Source organism: Carettochelys insculpta, chromosome 28 (assembly GCF_033958435.1).
Source record: "Carettochelys insculpta isolate YL-2023 chromosome 28, ASM3395843v1, whole genome shotgun sequence".
NCBI lineage: Eukaryota > Metazoa > Chordata > Testudines > Carettochelyidae > Carettochelys > Carettochelys insculpta.
This window is the reverse complement of record NC_134164.1, coordinates 6,138,083-6,161,417: the sequence shown is the minus strand read 5'-3', so window position 1 is coordinate 6,161,417 and position 23,335 is coordinate 6,138,083. Positions and strand designations below refer to the sequence as shown.

The 23,335-nt window shown below is 47.0% G+C and overlaps 1 protein-coding gene across 1 annotated transcript; it reads left to right on the top strand.

The window, feature by feature from the left end:
* Positions 1-24: 24 nt before the first annotated feature.
* RETREG3 (reticulophagy regulator family member 3) lies at positions 25-23,194 on the top strand. The gene is made up of 9 exons (XM_074978735.1): positions 25-335; positions 8,729-8,835; positions 10,445-10,475; positions 13,054-13,180; positions 13,988-14,072; positions 14,816-14,953; positions 15,485-15,564; positions 17,296-17,428; positions 18,245-23,194. Exons 1-9 carry the CDS (start codon positions 157-159, stop codon positions 18,685-18,687), a joined length of 1,323 nt encoding a protein of 440 aa, XP_074834836.1. The 5' UTR covers positions 25-156; the 3' UTR covers positions 18,688-23,194.
* Positions 23,195-23,335: the final 141 nt, after the last annotated feature.

The window sequence follows — 23,335 nt, the reverse complement described above, 5'->3', positions numbered from 1 at the left end:
TGCCCTTCCGTACGGTAAGATGGCGGCGCCCTGTGCGTGCCTCCATGTCGCTCGCGCCGCGTGCGGGCGGTGGCGGTTGGTCACCCCGCGAGGGGGCCGGGCTGAGCGGTGACGCGCCGCCGCGGAGCGGATGTTGATCCCCGGACGGGGGAAGCGATGGAGGCGGCCGGCGCCGGCGAGCGGGAGCGGGAGCGGCGGGTGCGGGCGCTGAGCGCCGCCCTGCGGGCCCGGCTCGGGCCCTACGAACCGCTGCTGAGCGCGCTGCAGGCGGCGCTGGTGTGGGAGCGGCCGGGCCGCAGCGCCCTGGGCTGGGTGGGCGCGCACGGCGCCTTCTGGTGAGGAGCGGGATCGGGCCCCGGCGGGCGGCGCTGCGGGAGTGGGAGGCCCTGGCTCGGGACCGGGCCCGTGGGGGGCGGGGTCTGTGTCGGGGTCGGGCCCGGCAAGACCGGTGAGGGGATTATTTGTACAGGGATCGGGCCCGGGCGGGGAGGGGGGGGGGTCTCTGTACAGGGATCGGGCCCGGGCGCGGGGGGGGGGGGTGTCTCTGTACAGGGATCGGGCCCGGGCGCGGGGGGGGGGGTGTCTCTGTACAGGGATCGGGCCCGGGCGGCCGGGGCAGGAGCGGCCAGAGGGGTGTCCTGGACAAGGGATCGGGCCCAGGTGGCTGGCACCCAAGGGCGGCAGTGGGGGTGGGGGTGGGGGGCTTCGGTGCGGCTGGAGACGCCCCAGGGTACGTCGGGGTGTCAGTGTCCAAACGCCCGCTCGTGCTCGGCTGGTTTCGTGGCCTCTGTGACGCGCGTGACCAGACTGGGTGGGGGCTGCAGGGGGTCGCGTTTGGATGCGGAGGCCTGGCGAGGTGGCTGCAAGCCGAACTTCTCGGGTGTTGGTCCTGCCGGGGGTCCCAAACATAACGCTTGTGTCTGTGTCCTACATGGTCCTGGGACACCCGGATCGAACTCTGCACAGAAGATTGTTCTTAGCGCAGGGGTTTGTTGGTGGGATTCGTTCCCAGGGTGAGTAGTTTGTCTAGTGACTGACTGGGCCTCATGTCCTAACCATATGGTTTTCTGGCAAGTGTCAGAGGAGCAGCCACATTAGTCTTTATCTGCAAAAACAATAAGGAGTCTAGCAGCACCTTAGAGTCTGATCGACTGATTTGAACACAAACTTCTGTGGGCAAATACAAAGTGGGTTTGAAAGTGTCCCTGAAAGCTGAAGCCCAGATAAATCAGTTACTCTCAGGTGCCACTCCTTGTAGTTTTCTGACAGTATTTACTGGTCTTGATTGATGTGTTAACGAGTAGGTAGTCCATCATGTCCGACGATGACATCTTGAGCTTGCACAGGCTGGTCGGTTGTGGACTCGCATGTGGCTGAGGAGTCCAAGCTTTGAACGGCATGGGAGTTAGCAAATAACAAGTGCTCCGGTAGCTCCTTAAAGACTAACAAATTCATTAGGTCATGAGCTTTCCTGAGTAAAAGACTAGGCTGATGAAGTATTAGAGTATTAGTCTGTAGCTTTAACAGATTGACAGAGCCAGATGGGTACCCAGAAGCTACCTGCTACAAGACAGGCCTCTCAAGGAAAACAGGAGAGCACCACTGACCATCACATATAGCCCCCATCTAAGGCCTTTCCAGCGCATCATCAGTGATGTGCAACCAATCCTAAACAGTGATCTTTCACTCTCACAGCCCTTGGGAGGCAGGCCTGTCCTTGCCTACAGACAGCCTGCCAACCTTAAACAAATCCTCACCAGCCACTACAAATCACAAACCAGTGGCTCTAGGCCTGGAACCAGCCCCTGCAACAGTCCTCGCTGCCAACTGTGCTCACTCATCTACACCAGTGACATCATCACAGGACCAAACATCAATCATACCATCAAGGGCTCCTTTACCTGCACATCTACTCATATAATATGTGCCAGCACTGCCCCACTGCAATTTATATTGGCCAAACTGGACAGTCTCTATGTAAAAGAATAAATCGACGTAAATCAGACATCAGGAACAGTAACGTACAGAAGCTTGTGGGGGAACACTTCAATCTCCCTGGATACTCAGAAGCAGATTTAAGAGTGACACTCCTGAAACAAAGAAATTTCAAATATCAGATGGAGAGAGAAATCTCTGAGCTGCAATTCATTTGCAAATCTGACTCCATTAACCAATGATTAAACAGAGGCTGGGAGTGGCTCGCAGCTTACAAAAGCAGCTTCTTTGCCCTGGGTGTTAATATCTCCCCATTAGACTCTGACAATGGCTCATATTCCCCTGTCTGATCTGACTTGTTTTTTCCTCTTTTGGTACCTACTATCGATAATGGGGCATTTCCACCTTGCTGAATAGACCTTGTCAGCTCTGGCCCTCTCTAGTACTGGGACCCCATTCTTTAAATACCCCTCTGAAACGACCCCCCCACTCATGCATCTGACGAAGTGGGTCTTTGCCCACAAAAGCTTATGCTCCAAAATATCTGTTAGTCTGTAAGATGCCACAAGGCTTCTAAGCTGAAGAAGTAGCTCTTACCCATGAAAGCTCACGACCTAATTAGTCAGTCTCTAAGGTGCCACAGGACTGCTTGTTGTTTGTGAAGCTACAGACTAACACGGCTACCCCTCTGAGACTATAAACCTAGCTTAGTGTTTCTCTGCTTGGAGACGTGTGGTCTGGCAGCTGCTTGGTAGCATCTGCTGCCTGGGGTGGATTCTCGTGAAATGAATAAACAGGCCTCCTGACATGCTAGATCAGGGTGGCCAACCTGTGCTCTTTGATCAAAAAAATATGGCTCCTACTTGGGCTGCTCGACACCGCTCTGTGCATGCACCCGGGAACGAGAAGCATGTTGGGGTGGCTCTGGTGAATCCCAGCCACAATGGGCATTGAGTTAGAGCTGGAGTGGCTCTGAGGGAGGGGGTTTGGGTTAGAGTGGGGGTTGGGAAGGGCCAGAGACTGCCTGGATCTAGGGGAGGGTATTGAGCCACATATTCTATACTTATTTTTATCCATCTTATTGAGCCCCATTTTTATATTTATTTGTCTAGATAAAAATAAATATAGAATATGTGGCTCTTTGCACTCTAGCCACAGTTATTTTAGCTCTTCATCTCTAACTGGCTGTTGTACGTTTTTTGGCAGTGAGCTGGCTAGTTCTGCTAAGTAGTGATTTCCTTTTGTCTCTCACAGAAAGAAGCACAATGATTTTTCTCCTGTAGAGAAATGTTAGTGTTTTGAGTTGCTCTAATTATTAGTTTGGTTCAGTGGCATATGCTTCTGGTAGTCCACGGCTGTATGGAACTGCTACTTTAACAGGGCCAGAGAGGAAGCTGTGCTAGTCTATACACTATCAAATTGCTCACCTTGATTATCTTTTTCTGATTTGTCCTCCTTGCTTACTGCTTTTGGTTCTCTGTGCCTTAAATATTGAGTCTGTTCTGGTCTGGCTATGGTCTGAAGAAGTGGGTCTGTCCCACGAAAGCTCACCTAATAAACTATTTTGCTAGTCTTTAAAGTGCTACTTGACTGCTTTTTGTTTTAACAGGGCCCTGTGCCAAGAATGGATGTCCAGGCGTCTTTCAGCAAACTAACTCTGGTTGCACTTCAAATGCTGCAGCTAGTAATCTGAGTTTAGGCTTGTGCTATTTAAACATACTGCCAAAGATAATCAGTTGAGAGAAAGCTTAATGGTGAGAATTCTATTGGGCCAAGTCTGAACATAAAAGGTTTCCAAGATGATAGAGGTTATCAACACAGTGCTTTGTTGTAAGTTTTGATCTCTAGTTTAAAGACTGTGAGTGACTAGTAGGCTGGTTTGATTTCATCAGTCACAAGGTGTTTTTGTAACTCTGTCCAGGGTCTTCCAATAGCCTCCTGCAGCTGGGGGAGGGCGACTTGAAACAAAAGGAGAAGATTGTGTGAGGGTTGTAACACTCTTCTCTCACTCCTTTCCTGCCACCTCCCTGGGGATTTTCTCCATCCTTCTGACCCCATGCAGCAGCAGCAGCAAGGGAAGCAGAGCAACATGGCCTCAGTTTGCTCTGCTCCAATGGAGCATAGCTCAGGGAAAGGAGAGATGGAGCTGTGACAGAGGGGTCGATCATGTGTCCTGTGTCCTCCCCTACGAGTTGCCCCTGTGACCACGGGCAAGGGTGCATGAGGGGTGCTGAGGATTTGGGTTGTGAACTGGGACAGGAGGGGATTGTTGTGAGCTGGGGTGTGGGAGGAGGTGGGGTGCCAGGTGCAGGCTCTAGCCAAGAGACACTTGCCCGAGGTGACTTGCAGACCCTCAGGCAGGCTCCCTGCCTGCCATGCCCCAGCACATCACTGAAAACAGCTGGCTGCTGGGGCCACGTGCCTCTCTGGAGAGGGAGCAGTGAGGATTGGGATGGGGCAGAGCCTGGAGCGAGCTGCAGAGACACGCATCGCCCCAGCAGCTGGCTGCTTTGCATGGCATATGGGCCCCAGCAGCCAGGGAGCCTGCAGGACATTTGCAGCCCAGAGGACTGGGATGGGCTGGGTCCAAATGTTTGCCCAGTCGTATTTTGCTGGTCTCATCTTGAGAGTAGGATCAGTGCATGCTGTGCCTGCCGAGAGGCACTGGAGGAACTGCTTTCACTGGGCAGTCCTGAACCACAAGGGGCTGATCATGTGCTCTTGTGTTGAGGGACAACACTTAAGAGTGGTGTTTGTCTAACTCACGGCTATAGCAGGAAGGCTTATGGAAAATTACCTCTTCTGTGCAGTATCTAGTTCTCTGGGTTTTCAACAAATAAGGCTCCAGATTTAAACCACCGTTTAGGGAGAGGCTAAACTGCTAGCATGCGCTCCTAAGCAAAGGACTGCACAGACTCACCTCAGCTATCGTTAATGATTGTTAGGCTACAGTTGACCTTAGTGTGGTTTTTTTTTTGCAAAACCAAAAAACCCTTCAGTGCTGATGTTTGGCATAGGTGTTGTGTTGCTGTATTTTTGATTGTGTTCCAGTCTGATTCTTCTGGATATAGAGCTAATCGTGAGAACTCAGCCACTTTTGTTTGTGCAGGTACTGAGGGTGGATTAAATTACCGAAAAAGAAATCATTGATTTATGACAAGGTGTATAACCAAAGAAGTTGAGAGAGACTACTTAAAATACCTTTAAATTTGGAAACAAGAAATCCTGTGGAAACTTCTCGACTAACAGATATTTGAGTAGCCCCTGTTGAACTCCCTGCCTCTTCTGTTTTTCTGAGAAAGCAAGTGTAGAATGAGGTTCCCTTGGAAAATCTGAGAGTTATGCTGAACTAAAATAGGAAATGGACTTATAGGATCACCGTTATGGTCCGTGGCCATCATGTTCCGAAATAAGAGGCGTGTATTATGCAATATAAAATAAGAAAATGACAGTGGTAACTGACAACTCTAAATTTCTCTCACTGCAGTTTTCTGTCCTGTGTGCTTGGGTGATAGGTTCTAAACTTAGTTAACTAATTAAACAAAACATAAGGATCAGCTAACTAAAGATTTTTCTTCTAGCAACATCCAACACAGGAGAGAACTTGGGAATTTACTTTGCAAATCACACTTGTATTAAAAGGCAGAGGAAGAATCTTGAAGAGTGGTGCTTTGCAAAGTGAATTATTTCAGTTGGTAACCAGTTGATCATAAGAACAGCAACACTGGGTCAAACCAAAGGTTCATCCAGCCCAGTATCTTATTTGCTGATAGTGGCCAATGGCAGGTGCCCCACAGGGAAAGAGCTGAACAGGTAATGACGTCTCTTCTACCCTCTATGGCCAACCTCTGACAAACAGAGGCTTAAGGACACCATCCCTTACCAATCTTGGCTCATAGATATTAATGGACCTCACCTCCAGGAATTTATCTAGCTCTTTTTTAAACCCTTTTTTATAGTCCTAGATTTCAGTCCTATCTACGTCTTCAGCCACATCATTTTCTCCCAATAAGTGGTTTTCCTCAGGATGTTTGCTCTTTGCAGCTAGGTCCTGCCTTTACTTTTTGCACTGCTTACACTTGACATGATTTCCTTTTTACCCAGAAAACAATCTTTTTCAAAATATTCCCAGATAGTCTCTCTTACACCCAGAAGCCAGGACAGTTTTTCTGTGGCAAAAGTGTGGGGGACTATAGGCAGCTCTGTGTGTGCTGAATAACATCCTTTCTTTTTCTTTCCAGTCCTCCCCATAGTCCTTCTTATGCTGCCTCTGTCCTTTCCTATATATTGATCTATCTTAACTAACTCCTCTGCTATCGTTGGCCAAGGTCCACCACCATGTAAGCACAGAGCAAAACCACTCTGAGCCAGTTTGTGTCTTTCTTTGCACATGTGCCTTTTTAGTGTGCTGAGAAACAGAAATTGAAAGCCCAGAACTTTCAAGGGCAAAAGCTGGACGCACTAGAGCCTTTAAATCATTTTTATGAGGGACTGTGAGTGCTCGTGTAGCATGTTTGTGATGAGATTTAATTGTAGCTGTTCTTTTTAAATGAGACATTTTATTTTTTAATAAATTAAGTAAAATCTGCTTTTTCAATCATCTAATTTTCTCCTCCCTGCATCCACTTCTTGCACTGTGTATTTGTCTGGATGGATTTCAAGGCAGACTTTTTCATATTGCCTTACTGATTGCTGAGCATTTCAACTTGGGCTGTGGAATTCAAGTGGTCTGCTTTTCTACCGAAAATGGATTCACAGCTTACAAAATATCACACAGTGGTGGGAGAATCTAGTGCAGAACTGAGCCAGAACATGACATAAGAATACAGAGTAAGAATGGGGTCAGACCAATGGTTCATGTAGCCTAGTGTCCAGTCTGGCACTAGTAGGCAGTGCCAGATGCATCAGAGGGAACAAACAGAGATCGCTCAATAACTGCCTTAATTCTTCCTGTCAGGCTGCCTCAGCTGTTGGCACTTGGAGGTTTAGGGGGAACACAGCACACAGGATTATGCCCCTGACTTGATGGATGTGGTCCTCTGTAAACTTAGCCAATTGTTTTTTCAACTTCTGACCATCACAACCCCTCTGGCAATGAGGTCCAAAGACTAATTATGTGTAGTTTGAAGAAGTACTTCCTGATACTTGTTTTTAAACTCGCTGTCTATTCTCTTCATTGAGTGACCCTGCCAGTCCTTGAAGTATATGACAGAGTGACTAGGACCAACCACCTGATCACGTTCTGCATGCTACTTATGGTTTTCTAGACCTCTGTCATATTCCTCCCTTTAATTGTCACTTTTCTAAGTGGAACAGTTCCAATCTTTTAACCTTTTTCGAATGTGTACGTGGTTTAACTCGTTAATCTCTTAAGCTATTGGATGCATGCGTATTTTGGTATGGATTAAAGATTTTAAACTCTAACTGGCATTGTACCATGCTCTGATCAAGAGTACACATGGGGAAATAGCCATATTGAAATGAGCTGTGTAACATTGTCTTATCAGGTTGCTGCTTTTAATCCATTTACAGCAAGTTTTCTAATGCTAAATGCAACTTGTTTTTTGGCCAGATACTTCACCTCTGAGCTTCCTTGCTGGGGTCTGTTGCTTGCCTGGCCCTACCAGCTGGTGCTTTATAATAAACCAATGCATGTCTTGAACAGTGCAGGTGACAGTGATTTAAATAGCTAAGAGCTTTGGTACTGAACCTTTCCACTGTCGTCATAATTATGCAATAATCCGTACACAATCAGTTATTTTACCAGTTTACGGATTTAGTTAAATCTGATGGGAAGCTGGGAAGACTGGACAGACACTGAGCTTGTGAATTGTTTCAGTAGCTGAGGAAGAGGGGAATTAGGGTACCGGTTTCAATTCTTGTTAATTTTTTTAGAGTCTTTTTAGCAGCTGCCAATTCCAGATGAGCGCCATTAAGTTTAGGATTCTGTGCAGGGAGTGAGGGATTCATAGGGAGGGATCTGTCTGCTAGCAGGAAACTTCAATAGTCAAAACAACTGACCTTTTTAAAACTAAAACAGGGGAGGATGGTGACAGTTTGTGCCTTGGGACACTGATGGCCTTTGCCAGTCTAGCCGTAAATTGAGGCCATTTGGCACAGAAACCCTGAAGAAGCATGAAAAGTTTTGTTAGGGATCTAGAGGCAAGTTGGGGTGGCTAGCCAGACAGGGTGAGTGAAGGACTGGTTTGTCCTCACTTCTCCATCACATAACACTTTCCAGGCTAGCTGGTTAGTCTGAAGTGCAATGGACACAAGACAAAGGACATGGATGAATAAAGTTAGTTTGTATCTCCCACTTACTGATTAATTTAAAAAATGCAATTTGGAGCCTGACTCAGACTTAGAGGTGTCTGCCAGAGCCTGAATTGTGGGCAAAGCCAGGCTTCTTCACTGTTAACGTGGGTTTTGGAAATGCTGACCAACTAACTACCATGGATCAAATCTTGCTCCTCTCATAGTGCCTTAATGTCGTACTTGCTGGACTTCCTGTACATTCAAGAGAGGACAATGCAACTAGTATCTTTAAAGTAAATGTATCTTAGAAGTAGAACGGGCTGAACTCTGAATGTGAGCGTCAAGGGACATCTGATTCCATTAGATCAGATGCCAGTTTTGATTCCAGATGTCTGCTGCCCCCAAAGACCAGAGGAGTGGTTTTCTTACCTCACCCAACCCTGCTGGGCAGTGCTTCTCCTGAGGGATGCTCATTTTGGAGGCCTTGTGTAACAGTAGATACAGATCCAGACACTGATTCTCTGCTTCTTTTTTGCAGCTTTTTGGCCCTGACGTCCCTTCGGCTGGTGTTCTTGGTGGCATTTGGCCTGATAATAATAATTTGTTTAGATCAATGGAAGAATAAAATCTGGCCTGAAATTAAAGGTAAGATACAGGAGTTTGAGTTGGCCTGGGAAAATGGCACCTGTTTTCAACTCCCCATCAGGCTTGCTCTCTGAATTTGGTTTTAAATAGGACTTGGGCAGAGTCCTGAAAGGCTAGATTCACAATAAGGTTTGTGTGGAGAAATGCCAGGATCAGGCCCTAGAGGGAATACTCCTGCAGAGCTGCTGCCAAACCCTGCAAGTGCGTAACTTTGCTCAGCACCTAAGCTTCTCCAGTAAAAGTTCTCCAGATGCCGATGTTTTCGCTCTTGTACGTGTGCATTGCAACCCCAGGCTGGTGTGCCCAGTGCAGTGTCCCAAGCAGGGAAAGGTGATAGGGTCCTAATCGTGTGGCTAAAATCCCTGAGGGAGGTCATCCTCTCCTTTCACAGGCTGCCTAGTCCCAAGAGAGGGTTAGCAACTGCGAATCCAGAGATGGGGCTTAGTGCAGGCCCCTTAGCTCAGCTCTTCCCATTGGCTAGCTTAGAGGCCCTGACTGTGCTGGCTTTTGGGGATCCCATCATCTGCCCATTCACTGTTCAGGGAACCTAACTGAGTTTGTGAAGCCTGCAATTGCTCCAGAAAAATCACCTTGACACACTAGCATGTAGCAGTAATGCCCGCAATGGATTGACTACCGAGAAGAAGCAATTCTGCCCCAAAGAGCTTCTGGTTCCAGAAATCAGAGCTTGCAGGGTAGGGCAGAATTGGTTTTCTGGCTTGAATACACTGGATATTGTCCCCAGAGTTTTTGGAAAGGTTCTCAGAGACCCAGGCTCATTACAGGCAGATTTTGAGAGCAGAGGGGAATCTTCAGGAGCTGTCAATTATCCAATACCTAAAAATCAGTAAATCCCCAGCTCTGACGCAGTACTCAGCCGTCCTTCCATTGAACTTATGATTAGGTTTGATGCACTTCCCCTTCATCACCTAAAAACAAATTGGTTTGTGGTCTGCATGCGCCCACAGGGTAACTCCCTGGCTTGCTAGTTGAGGGTGCATAGTAAGCATTAAGGTCGTCTTCCAGGAGGTAACATAGGCTGCGGCATAGAAGCTGGCAATGATTCCAGACTTCGGCTTGCTTTGGAATCTAGGCAGGTTTATGGTGGCTGTGGGCTGCTAGTTGTTTCTACATAGATTGAGGGTTATATTTTCAAGTCTGTGGTAGCCCGGAATTGTGCTAGTTGTCTAAGATAGCCTGTCACTCACCTAGCCCTACTCCAGGAAGTGAACTCTCCCGGATGCCTGCAAATTATGAGCAAACCATCCATCCATCAGCCTACCCAGTACACTAAAGTGTGTGTAGGCTGCATGTTGAAACAAGACCGGTAGTTCTTGCTTGTGGTTAAGACTAAAATGTGTTATTAGTGACTTGCCGAACAGAGCTGCCGTCCAGCCATTCGTTCCCTAATGGTACTTGCTGTAGCAGAGAGGGAAGGGCTGTCTCAGGCTGCCCATTGAGAATATGATGCAGATCAACAGGTTTTTGGTTCCTTACCTTTAATAGTCACACTGACTGTTTCCCAGTCTCATACAAGCTTCATTTAAGCACCCATTAGCTTGCTGCAAAATTCCTTGCAATTAATTCAGCGTCTTTTTTTTTTTTTTAGTGGCAAGATCTGATGAGCTGGACAACGAGAGGTATGCAGTGCTAATTGGATTCCCTTTGCTCGGTTTGCTGCTGTGTTGGTACTTTGTTGGGATGACAGTGTCAGTTTTTTGCACCTTTGTCGCGTCTGCTCCATTTCAGAGAGCTGTCATTGTAACATTGGGCAGGTGGCTGGACCTCTTCCTGCCAACGCAGCCTCTTGTGTAAGCCAGAGGTGATGTTCATGTCAGCATCACAAAGACCCCACTACTTGAAAAAATGTTCTGTGTTGCCTTGTGTCACGGCGTGTGGGGGTCACCGGGCACTTCACCCTATCTGCAGTCGGGTGTGACTCTCATTCAGCAGGGAGAACAGAAGGTTTATTAGACAGCAAGGACGCAGTGTAGAACAAACTTGTCAGCACAGAAACCAGAAGCCATATCTATCTGGGAGAGAGGGGGCCCAGAGGGGGTCCCTGAGCCGGGGCCCTGGCCCTGCTTCCTCCCTCTCCAGCCAGATGAGACTGCCTCGCTCAACAGCCCAGTTCCAATTCAACCCAGCCAGGCCCCTCCTCCCTCATTTGTGCTGTCTCCAGGGAAAGAAGGGTGTTATCTGGTTACCTAGGTTACAAAGAGCATGGGGACCATAGCCTGTGTGTGAGAAGTCATCACACTGAAACACCTATCACCACTGTGCACTGATGCTGTGCCTGGGGAAACTGAGGCACCCACCTGGTGTTACTACAGAATAGGGGAAACGCATGCAACCTCACCAGGGAAATAAATCCTCACCCCCTGCCCACTTTGTCTCACCTTGAAAGTGCACTGAGATCTTCCTGGCAAGTGTGACAGAATAACCTTTCTTGAGACAAGAGAAACTTGTCAAACTTCTCTGACCACAGCTGGATGCACCTCAGGCTTCCCTAGTGGTTAGTGACTGAGTGCAGCATTAGCAACAAAACTAGAACTTTTCTGGGGTTACACCCTCCATAATAGTATTTTTCTTTCTCCCGGCACAGCTTGCATAAGAACAGCCCTACAGGGTCAGACCGATGGTCCATCATGCCCACTATCTTGTCTTCTGATAGAGGCCAATGCCTGATGTCTCAGAGGGGATGAACAGGGCAATTTCTGTCCATCCTCTGTGGTCCAGTCTCAGCTTCTGGGAGTCAGAGGTTGAAGGACATCCACAACATGGATTGTGTCTTGAGTAATAGATGTCAGTGGAGCTATCCTCCATGAACTTACCAAACTCTCTTAAACCCAAACAAACCAGCAGTCCTGTAGCCCTTAAAAGACTAACAAAATAATTTATTAGGTGATGAGTTTTCGTGGGACAGACCCGCTTTTTAAGCCAGTTATACTCTTGTCCCTCACAACCTCCACTGGCAAGAAGTCCCACAAGTGACCGGGAGAAGACAAACTTCATTCTGTTTGTTTGTTTGTTTTTTTTAACCTTCTACCCATTAATTTCATTTGGTGACCCCTAGTTCTTGTCTCGTATGAATGGGTAAATAACACGTTTTTTACTCGCTTTCTGCACAACATTCATGTTTTTATAGACCTCTGTTGTAGCCCTCTGTAGTTGTCTCTATTTGTAGCTGAACAATCCCAGTCTTTTAAATCTCTCCTTATATGGAAGTTGTTCTTCACCCCAGAACGTCATGTTTTGTCCTTTTCTGTACCTTTTCCAGTTTAATGTCTTTTTTTAAAGAAGAAGCGACCAAAACTACACACAGTGTTCTAAGCGCGGGTGTACTGTGGATTTCTGAAGTGGCCTCATGATCTTTTCTGTCATCTTATCTATCCTTTAAGCTTAGGGTTCTTAGCAGTCCGTTAGCTTTTCTGACTGCTCTGTTTCTTGCTTGCAAGAAAGAGCCAAATCAGTCTTTCAAAAGTTGGTGTAAAACTCCTTAAATGTTTAAAAAAAAAAAAAAAAGCCTGATCAGACGTCACAAAAGCACTTCCTTTTTGCCCGTGACCTGGCGCAAGAGAAAGCGCTCTTCCAAAGACAAGGATACCATAAGGCTTAAGGTTATTGAGCACTGACAGATGCTGCCAAAAGTTGCCTTTCAAAAGACAATGAATTTCCACTAAGTAGGTCACAGTGCTTCTTGGAAGCTTGGCGCTGAATTGTTACTGCAGGGTAGGGAGGTGTGAACACTAAGAAATAACTCTAATGTACTGGCTAAATCCCCCTGCCTCCACCTTACCTGAACCTCGAAGGAGGGCTTTCCCCCATTTCACTGCAGTTCATTCTCAGTGATCACCACAATATTTCTGTGCCCTAGTAGGGTGTGTGCAATTCCTGTGGGTGTGGGCACAACCTGGGGCCTGCCAGCTGCCTTTGATATCATCCAGCCATGTCCAAGCTCTTGCATTCTAATTGCAGTGCTCAGCTAATTATTAGCAGCCCGCAAGTTAAAGGAAAACTAGGTGCCTGTTGAGTGGTTTGTGGCACCAGCTGTTGGATTTTTCCACATGCCAGGTCTGGTCTTTGCACATGGGGCAGCTGGCAAAGGAGCCGTTTTGAAACGCTGTTTCTGTAATGAAGAGCCTCCTAGGTTAGGGTCAGTTTATTAATACCACGTGCTGAGACACCTGCTCACTCATTATTCTGCCTTCTCTGTAGCTGGGGCTACGTTCACCCTCAGCTGCTGAGCGTGCCGGAGCTGTGTCACCATTTAGCTGAAGGATGGGTTACCGGGGTCACCTTCTTACGGAACCTCTTCATTTTCAAAAAGCAAAATCCTGGCAAGGTAAGAGTGCATGTGCTCGGGCAAATTAAACCCTTGGCATCTAATCTTTGTGCAGACAATTGCTGTGTCTAGAGGAGCATCCAGAATGGATACATGCATTCCAAACGTAAAGCTGTCCCCGCCTCTAAAGAGCTCCTGCTCTGATAGAGGAGGAGTGGGAAGGGAGAGAACGCAAGTGGGCAGGGTTTGGGGTGGGGTACCAACTTGGTATGTTGATTTCATTTTGTGTTCAACTCTATCGGTAGCTGGTCCTCCTGCAGCAATTGGTTTGATGTGTCTGCTAGTAATGCCAGAGTTCTTTCCCTGAGTCTAGCTTTTAGTAACTTAAGAAAACAGGCCAGCACATGATTTGAGAATTCCACCCCCAGTACCTAAAGTCTTCTAGAAAAGGGAACCTGTTTTGGCCTAGTGACAAGTGTGATTTTATGGGTAAGAGGAAGTGTTTGAACAGAACACTTTTTACTATGATTGCAGCCTCATGAAACATGCCCCTACACAGCCCTTTGGAAGGGACTGCCTCCTGCAACGCTACAGCTGCTTGTCAGCACAGTCATTGTAATATCCTATCCTGTCTACAGCAGCGAGCAGTAACTTCACTTCCCTTTTAATTCCCAAATTGTCTTGGGATGATAGACAAAGACTCTTCAAATGTTTGGGTACCTAGTCAGTATGGAACGGTGCTGCCAATATCTGATCCGTTGTTGCCTGGCCTGGAACTGGAGAGACGACAATTCGGTTACACCAGCTGAAGTTAACTGCTTTGGTCATTTCACTGCTATGGAAACTCATTCTCTCTCCTGCCTCCAGTTTTGCCTTTTAGTATGTGGAGTCTTTACTTTCTTGGCTGTTCTGGGCCGGTACATTCCTGGGCTTTTGCTCTCGTACCTTATGCGTAAGTACAACGTTCCTCAGTCAAACAAAGTATTATAAACCGGAGGATGGGACAGTATTGCTGATATAAGGTCAAAGGTGCAGCTCGTACGAATGGCTAAAATTCTAGCAAGTACGCTGCAGGTTGAACCTCTCTAATCTGGCACTCTCTTATCTGGCAACATCTGTAATGCAGCATGATTTTAGTTAGGTAGATGTCCACTTATCATAGATGTGGCCAAGTTTCCCATGGTCCCACGCGTTTGTTTCCAGCCACCAGTCCTGGCTCTCGGTGTTTTGTGCTGTTATTTAGCTGTAATTTACCCTTAAATGTCTTCCCAGAGCCCAGTAAGCAGTGGAAGTGTTGGTAATATGCTAGACAATATTGACCTCCCACTGTCCGGTAAATTCTCTCATTCGGCGCCGGTCAGGTCCCAAAGGCTCTGGACAGGAGAGGTTCAACTTATATTATAAAATGCAGTTGAATGTTAAAATGGGAGGCTGGATAGAGCGTGTTTAAGGCCAACTGGCCAATGTGCATGTCTGTGTAGGCCGTTACATACACTAAATGCTTCCATGTGTTGGTTGCTATCGTCTAGTAAATCAGCACAGATTTGCATGACGCTCTAGCTTCTGGCATATTGGATTGTGCACATACAGCACAGCAAAACTCAGTCTTGTATCTTTATAGTGCATCCCAAAGCGCTCGATTGACAGATCTGTCAAGTATTACAGGCAAGTAACCAGCCTCCCCATTTATCTCAGTGCTCTTCATCCTGCTATGGCCCCTTGCGGTGTACCACAGACTGGGGCAACGCATGTACCTGAAGCTGGAGCCAGCTCTGCATCGGCTGGATTTCAGCGTTCGCGGCTACATGATGTCAAAGCAGCGAGTGAAGCAATGTAAGTCTCCAGGAGGGTCTGAAACTAGCCAGACAAACAGCCAGTCCTTGCACTCTGCAGAGAGTTGCTGAAATGAAGCCCCAGTCTTGGGGTGGGACAGCAACCACATGTCTAGCACAACATTTCTTCTGAGGCCACTTCTCAAATATTCCTATCCCTGCACTGAGGGATAATTGCAACTCCACTGGGTCCCTGTTTCAGGTGAGAGCTTTCTACACATTCCCCAGGCTTCCAGCCTTCCTGCTTTCTCAGCTCTGGGATGACAACAGCACCAAGTGCTTCGTATTGAAAGCTGATTTTTGTCTGTAGCATCACTCTCCAACCTGAGCAGGTTTCATCCTGGTGCTAGATCTACAGCAGTCCAAACAAACTATGGAGCCCCGGTTTAACACGAGGGCTTTTTTTGGTCTGGGACATGAGCACTGCTTGGTCTATTTTTGAAGTGACTTTCTGCTTGGCCTAATATAAGGGTTAAAGGTTTTCCTGTCTGCCCTGGCAATAATGGGAGATTTCTGCTCTGACTCATGGCAGTGTGTCCGCGCGTGCTGAACCAGGAGCGTGCTGATGCGGGGAGTGACAGCGAAGAAGAACTCGCTGCGTTCTGTCCCAAGGTAACCAGGCATCACTGTAAATTTTGAAATCCAGCATGATAGCCGCAGGGTCATTGATGGCGTTTGTGTGTCTGAATCGGGTGTGGGAAAATGAGCATATCCAGTGGCAAGGAACACATGGGCAGAGTCTGGCTGCAGGCTGTCCTACACTGCCCAGCCTTTCTGTGCTCTGAGATTAGGTGCTCTGCAGGCTAACTCAGTTAAGCCCACATCCTATCTGTGGACCTTCAAAGTTTGAACTTCCTAGTCCTTCAGTGTGAAGGCCCCAACCCCCAAAGACGTATCTGTTCCCTTTTCCTCACTCCTGCTACGAATCCTTTCCAAAGCCAGGTGTTGCACTTGAATTGGCTGTCAGGGTATTCTGGAGGAATGTGGAATCGGCACCCCCCATGTCCTCCTCCTCCAACACCATAGGAGTGAGTGCCTCTCCTTCACTGCACAGTACAGGCTAAATCTCTTTAAGGTGGCACTCTCTGGTCCAACATAATTTTAGTTAGCTGGATGTCCACTTTTCACGGGTGTGTCCAAGTTTCCCAGGGCCCCATAAAGTTTGTTTCCAGCCACCATTCCTGGCTCTGTGTTCTGTGCTGTAATTTAGCTGTAACATACTCCTACATGTCTTCTGAGAGCCCAGTCAGTAGTGAAAGTGCTGGTGATGCTGCTAGATAATATTGATCTCCTGTGGTTCATCAAATTCTCCAGTTCAGCACCGGTCAGGTCCCGAGGCTGCCAGACAAAAGATTCAAGCTGTTATTGGAAAATGTCATCCCAATTGTACATATAGAATGATGGAAACTAAATTATCAGCCAAGAGAGAGGTCTTGGGGTCATTATGGATAGTTTTCTGAAAACATCAGCTCAGCGTGTGATAGCAGTCGAAAAAGCAAACAATGCTGAGAATCATTAAAGAAGGGATAGAGAGTAAGACAAAAAATATCATTGCTTCTGTATAAATCAGTGGTACGCCTACATCTTGAGCAGTGTGTGCAAATGTAACCATCTCTATAAAGACGTATTGGAGTTGGCAAAGGTTCAAAAGAGGGTAAAAAAATGTTTTAGCAGTACTGAGCGGCTGCCATATGAGGTGAGATTCAGAAGACTGGCACTTTTCAGCTTGGAGAAGAGAAGGGGTATATGATAGAGGTCTGTACAATCATGATGACGTGTGTGGAGCAAGTAAATAAGGAGAAATTATTTACTCCTTTCCGTAACACAAGAACAAGGGGAGCACCAAATAAAATTAATAGGTAACAGGTTTAAAACAAACAAAGGGAAGTATTTCTTCACACAAGGCACAAGCAACCTGTGGAACTGTGCTGCCCAGAGGATAGCGTGAAGACCAGGACTTTAACAGGGTTTAAAAAAAGAATTAGATAAATTCATGGAGGTTCGGTCCATCACTGGCTATTAGCCAGGAACAGTGTGCCTAGCCTCTCTTTGTTAAAGGATGAATCCCTTGATGATTATCTGTTCTGTTCATCCCCTCCGGGAGACTTGGCTCTGGCCACTCTCAGAAGACAGGATACTGGGCTAGATGGGCCTTTGGTCTGCCCCAGTACAGCTGTTCTTGTGTTCTTATGTCCATGCCCCAGGGTCGTAAAGCATTAAGCAAGCACTGTGTGAGAGCATGTCATGCTGGTTCATCAGAATCTTTCTCGCTTGAAGCAAAGAATCAATCCTACCCAGTAGGGCTGATGATCTTCTAACTGCGTTTTCTTCTCTGCTTCAAAGCTGGATGATTCTGTCGTTGCCAAGGAACTGACTATCTCCGACTCTGAACACTCAGATGCTGAAGTTTCCTACACTGAGAATGGGACTTTTAATCTGTCAAGGGGACAGACTCCACTGACAGAGGGTTCTGAAGGTGAGGAGAAGAAACGGTCTCCCAAAGGCAAAGGGGCTCTACCGGACGTGCCTCACTGTGGGGTACACTGGGGAGGGAAATGAGGAGTACAGACAAGGTGCATTCCCTGAGAATCGAGTTCTGGTGTCTCATGTTCACCTGCTGGCTGTCAGGAGATGTAGAGCTCGTTCGCTCACCAGATCCAGTTTCTGCATATGGCCCCTAGATGTGGCCCTGAGCACTTCAGAAGAGCCCATCACCTGATGCAGGCACAGTGATGGCACAAGCACGTTTGCTGCTGAACAGAGGCCACTACATCTCCGCTTTAAGCAATATTCAGGTTCCGTTCCCAGCTACTGAAAGCGGGAATGTAAGCTGACAAGATGGTCTCACCAGAAAGTGTCCTCTAGGGCAGGTGCACAGGTGATCTAAGCCTGTTGAGTATGGACATATTGCCCCAATGTAACCAAAGATGCCGCTGTACGCCAAGTCAGCTAAACGCATGCAGATTCTTGGGGGTAGATGCTCATTCTGGTTTACTTCAATCCGTTCCTAATCAACTTGAGAGAGACTGAAGTAAGCCTGGTTTTAGCCGAGGTATGTGCCCACAAGGAGGCTGTGCTTTCTCTCCGTACTTGCAGTATCCTTATGGTTTTGGATGAAGGAGCAAGTTTTTCCCATTGCGCTGCCAAAGGATGGTAACACCAAGTACAGCTTGGTCAGAGGACACACATGACTGGTGTTTTTGGAGACCAGGATGATTGTGTCTGGGAAATTGCCTGATGGGTTTGGATGGCTCGTGCTACGAGCTCACTGCTGTTTCTTTTGCCCTTCTAGATCTTGACGGTCACAGTGACCCTGAAGAATCTTTTGCCAGGGATCTCCCCGACTTCCCTTCCATAAATCCAGAGGTGACGGGAATAGACGATGAAGATGACACCAGCATTGGGATTCCCAGCCTTGCTTACCGCTCACAAGGCATGGAAGTTCTACGTGACCAAGAGGGAGCTGGCCCCGAGCTCCTACCCGGGGCGCTGCCCTCCATGCACAATCTTACAAATAACTTAGCTGGATTTGTCACCAGGGGCATGATACAATTAGCCTTGTCAGGAGCCTCTGAGCCAGGCCCCACCCGCAGTGACAATCCCCAGAGAGGCACCAAAACCTATCCTCGAACCTCCAGCTCCGACTTGGACACTGACGCAGAAGGGGATGACTTTGAACTGTTGGATCAGTCCGAGCTGATCCAATTGGATCCGGCTAGCTCCCGAGGCCAGTGAGCAGTCGCACATCTTTCCTGGGGGAAGCTTCAGAAGCAAAAGCATTGTATAATAACCTTAAATGGTCTCCTGTGAGTACAAATATTGTGGCAACCTGGCCTGGCTGGGTACATCACTGTGATGTGAATTTGCAGGGCTAGCCTGGATTTCGAAATAAACCATGCCCTGGTAATTCACAGGGCAGAGGCTTTGGATGCGCTAGCCCAGCAGCACCCGCACGCCCTCTGCATTGTCTACTGTGATGCTCCTTGCCCTAAACCAACCCTGCTCACTTGAAACAGTAACTGCTGGCGGTGTCTGCAGCTCTGGAGCCTCTTGACTCACCCGACTTCAATGTCAGTTAGGAACGTTCTTGCAGCAGCCCAGCATCTTGCATGTAGACACTCCACAGCAGGTGAGCAGGATTGGTTTCCTATTAAAACCCCGGATTATGTTATTTTAACTTTAAAAAATGAGTTCTCTGCTCCCTAAGTCATGCACAAAAACAACTGACACTTCTCTCTCCTCCCTCAGCAGGGTCCAGCTGTCTTGGGTAGAAAAAAAACCCACCTTGGTATTGCTGACGAAATGGTCCAAGCAGTATCCTCACAAATAATGACAGAGCTCGTATGAGTCCCACCCAAACTCATGCTTTCCAGTGAGGCTGGTTTTTAAAAGTCCTCTTCAGTGATTGCGTGTGCACGGCAGGTGCTCTCGCGTTGCCTTTACGGGGCGGGCTTAGTGCTGGGTTGACATGCTGTCGAACTGAATTCTTCCCCTTTTCTCTAGAGCAGCTACAGCCTGGACAACAGCAATATTACCTTCCCCATCCTGCCCTGGCATGGAACTCCTTAGATGCTGTGGAGGGACTGTCTGAGGGGGTGGAGGGGGTTCAGTCTCCATGGCCCATTTGGTTCTTGGCCTCTGTGGCTGTGCCCTGTCTGAGGCAGCATCGTGCAGTAAAGACACCTCTCCACTAGGCCACCAGCTCATGTGTCACAAGCCACCGAATGACTGGGAGATGTAGCCTTAGTCTTGAGCCAGCAACCTGAGGGGGAAGCTCTGTAAACTGACCAGCCTGAGCCAATTTTTCAATGCTTTTCTAAGCCATAGAAATCGATACCGATTATACTTGTGCAGCAAACAACTTCTCTCTTCAGGGAAATTCTCTTTGAGCTTTCATTTTATTTATGCATTTATTTTTTTAGGTCAAAGTTAAGCTGAACGTAGACTACCTGTCTGGAAATCATGGTCATATAGAAATCTAGGCTATAGAATGGATATAGATTGGTACTTGATGAAAGTTCAGGAATTAGATTATGAATAAGGACAAAAATCAACCTTAGCTATGGTGCAGCCATCGCTGCTAGGGCACTCCATAGTAACCAAAATGAACATGGGCCTAAATTGGCATTGAAAGCAAAATGCAGCCATACTTCCAAATCCAACATCCTTAATTTGGACATTGTACATACTTGGCTTTTATACAGTCTTAAAATTGGTCATTAAACATACAAAGATCTTGTTCACTGGGCTTGGAAAGGAATCGGTGCCCTTCACGTGCTACCAGACCTGCGTCTAGCCACCTCTGATGATACTCCTTTCTCAGCGTTGTGATATCCAGTGGGGCTGGATTGCTCGGGTACCAGAGGTGACTACACAAAGTGCTCTCGATAGGCTGTACTCAGGAGTCTCCCGTCACTGCCTACAGCTTTCACGCCAGTAAATGGCCATTTCCCTTGGGTTGCAGGCTTCACGATCACATGCGAAAGAGTAGAATCTGCCCTGTATCACTTGGGAGCAATAACAAAATGAGCCACTCACTAGCACTTTGAGTTGTTGGAAACTGTTAACCTGGGACTAGCCTCTAAAATCTCAGTGTAGTCATTCCGCTCACCTGCAAGGCTCTGATGGAGTCCTCAGCTGATCTAATGAAACTTATTGGTGAGGGAATTTCTGGGAATAATTCTTTTAATGTAAGGGCAGCATATTGCAGGAAACTACAATGTCACTGGATCTGCCTTTTGCCAAGGGAATGGATTTAAAGAGTAGATCTCAATTTGTCCTGCTGGCTATTGCCAGTCTTACTTTGGGAGTTGGGAGGTGTCCCAACTCGAAATGGGAGGCCTGTGATACAGGGAAGGGAGGCTGCCTTTTACAAGGGCAAGCACTAGATTCTGGAACCAAGCATGGCAGGTGCCAAACATGCGTAGCTTTAGTAAACCCCTGGTGCAAACTGCCACGCCATAGTTTTTTTTTGTTGACCAAAGGCCCTATGTGAGCACTTTGCAAATAATGAAATGGGCCTTGTCATAAGACTTAGTGTCTTGCAGGTGATTTGAAGAAAATGGATCTCTCTGTGCCAAACTGCACAGCTGTTGTGTAACTTACAGCACCAGAGACTCAAACTTCAGGTACAACTTGACACACTAGCTTTTTTTTAAACCTGGAAAAAGTATTTAACTCTTACATGGCATCTTGCCTTTCTCCTATGGTTTCCTCTTTGCTGTGGGAAAGAATAAGCCCTTGTATGAAATCAGCCTTTTACACTCCACAATGGGGGTAATACAGTGCTGTAAACCTACTTAGAAGTTCTTTAGAAACAAGGTTTGCAGCTCCTCACATCAATGACAGTGCTTTAAGCTCCGGTTGTTTTATTGGACAACTGTAGAGATTAATTTGATCAAACCAGGGTAAAACAAGTAAATATAAATCTAAGGTGATTGTGTTCTCTGAACTATGCCCTTTTAACAGCATCTGTTTGCAGCAATCAGCATAATCCCAAGCCAAAACTGAAAAAACAGTGCTCAGCGATTAATGGTTAGTCTATTTTCAGATTCATCCTCTATAGATTTAAGTGTCTCAGCACCTGGTGTATTCTCTCTGAAGCACTACTAATGCTTCCTGTATCACAGCCTTTCTTCAGCCATCCCTTTGATCACAACCTCCTCAAAAGGCTGTGCCAGGGCGGGGGAAAGAGGTGGGAAGCATTGTGTGAGCAGAGCGAGGCCACCAGTGTTCTGAGCAGGGATCTCCTATGGAGTGCCGTCACTGCTGCTGGGCAAGTAACTTCGCTTCTCCGTATTTCAAAGTTCCTGTTAATAAAAGAAGAAATTTGCCTCAAGGGAGCTCTCAAGAAGGAGAAAATAAAACAATCCAGGATGAACTGTATAGGTTCCCCCAGACTATTCCTACTGCTTTTATCTGTGCAGGCTCCAAAAGGAATGGAGTTTTACATTTTTTGGCTCTGTATTTCCATGCCCATTATAGTCATCTCTGTGGATTGTAAAGTTACCACCATGGCTTTTAAAGCTGAAGCAGAATGCCGCACTCCGCTTGAATCTCTGGAAATTCTAATGAGTTTTATGTCTTTTCTGTTACGCAGTATTGGTGCAGCAGGTATTCCAGGAAATTTTGTCTGTACTAGAGACAGACTCCCTATCTTTCCTCTTTTTGGGGACCAGGTAGAAAGCCAACACCTTCTACAGACTTAAGGGGTCATTTCTTTAATGTTCTCTGCTGAGGGAAATAACTCTTACAGTAGACTACCCTGAAAGGTATGTAGCTATGGATGGATAAGTACCTCTAAGCCAAAGTGCTTTCTCTGGCTGCACTGCAGCAAGGGGGAGCTAAGACTGTGTAATAAACAGGGGTTGTCTGTTCTCAGCTGTGGCACAAAGTGATGCTCGGGTTGATCAAATAGGATTCTTTGGAATGTTCCTGGCCTGGCATCTCCTGCTCCCTTCTCAAATTGTCATAAAGAGCTGTTGCTTCCTGAGGATGGAAATGCAGAGTCCTCTGCCAGCAGTAAATGTTTGCAAATTGCATCAGTCCTAACTTTTTAATATAGTTTTGGAGTGAGACCTGTTAAGCTCTAATAGAATTAACATATAGCATACCCCATAAACACAAACTTCTGTTAAACAGTTTGCTTTTTCTTCTCTTGGTTAAAATATAGGGATCTCTCTGCTGTAATCCCCACCGAAAACGCGAACGTGTAGCTTCCCCAATGCCAAATCAGGTCTGCAGTCCCTACAGGGCATGCTTCCACGGAGTTTGGTGAACAGCGTGAGACTTGGGCACAATCTTGCAATTTTACAATTTCAAGGTGGTTTGGCGGTTTGCGAGATCTTTAGTAATTTGAAGAATATAAAGCTGCTTAGATGAAACTTTCTGTAGACTGTTAAATCCAGTGTGGAAAGTATTGAGTTTCAGCTGAAGCTGCACCATCTTTAGAATTCGTTAGTTTAGAATTTCGTGACTTTAAATCGCAGCATTTTAAGACTGACAATACCTCTCTTCCCCCCCCCCCCCTTTTTTTTTTTTTTTGCCAAATCCTAATGTGAAATCACTTGTCACGAGCAACACCCCCCAAGGCTCGCCTGGGAGCCGGCAGTGCTTTGGATCTTTGGAAGGGGGTGGGTTTGGCTCTCGTTGCTGTGGCACTATCATGGTCGGTGTTTACGTTGTGAAAGTTTATAGAGTCATTTGTCAGTTTGCAGTTTTTTGAAGTGATTTAAGTAAAATGTTGCTAATTAAGGGTTTGTCTTTTTCTCAATGACCCTGCCGGGGTGGAATAAACTAAACAGCTGGGTTCTGCAAGGAGCTTTCCCGGGGGGCGGGCAGGGGAAAAGAGAGGGGACTGGGGGGGTTGTGAGAAGGGGGGGTG

Excerpts from the sequence above, each read along its gene's own strand:
- RETREG3 (XM_074978735.1), top strand. The coding sequence starts at position 157 with ATGGAGGCGGCCGGCGCCGGCGAGCGGGAGCGGGAGCGGCGGGTGCGG. Across the intron at positions 10,476-13,053 it reads GATGAGCTGGACAACGAGAG|CTGGGGCTACGTTCACCCTC; the intron begins GTATGCAGTGCT and ends CCTTCTCTGTAG. Across the intron at positions 13,181-13,987 it reads AAAAGCAAAATCCTGGCAAG|TTTTGCCTTTTAGTATGTGG; the intron begins GTAAGAGTGCAT and ends TCCTGCCTCCAG.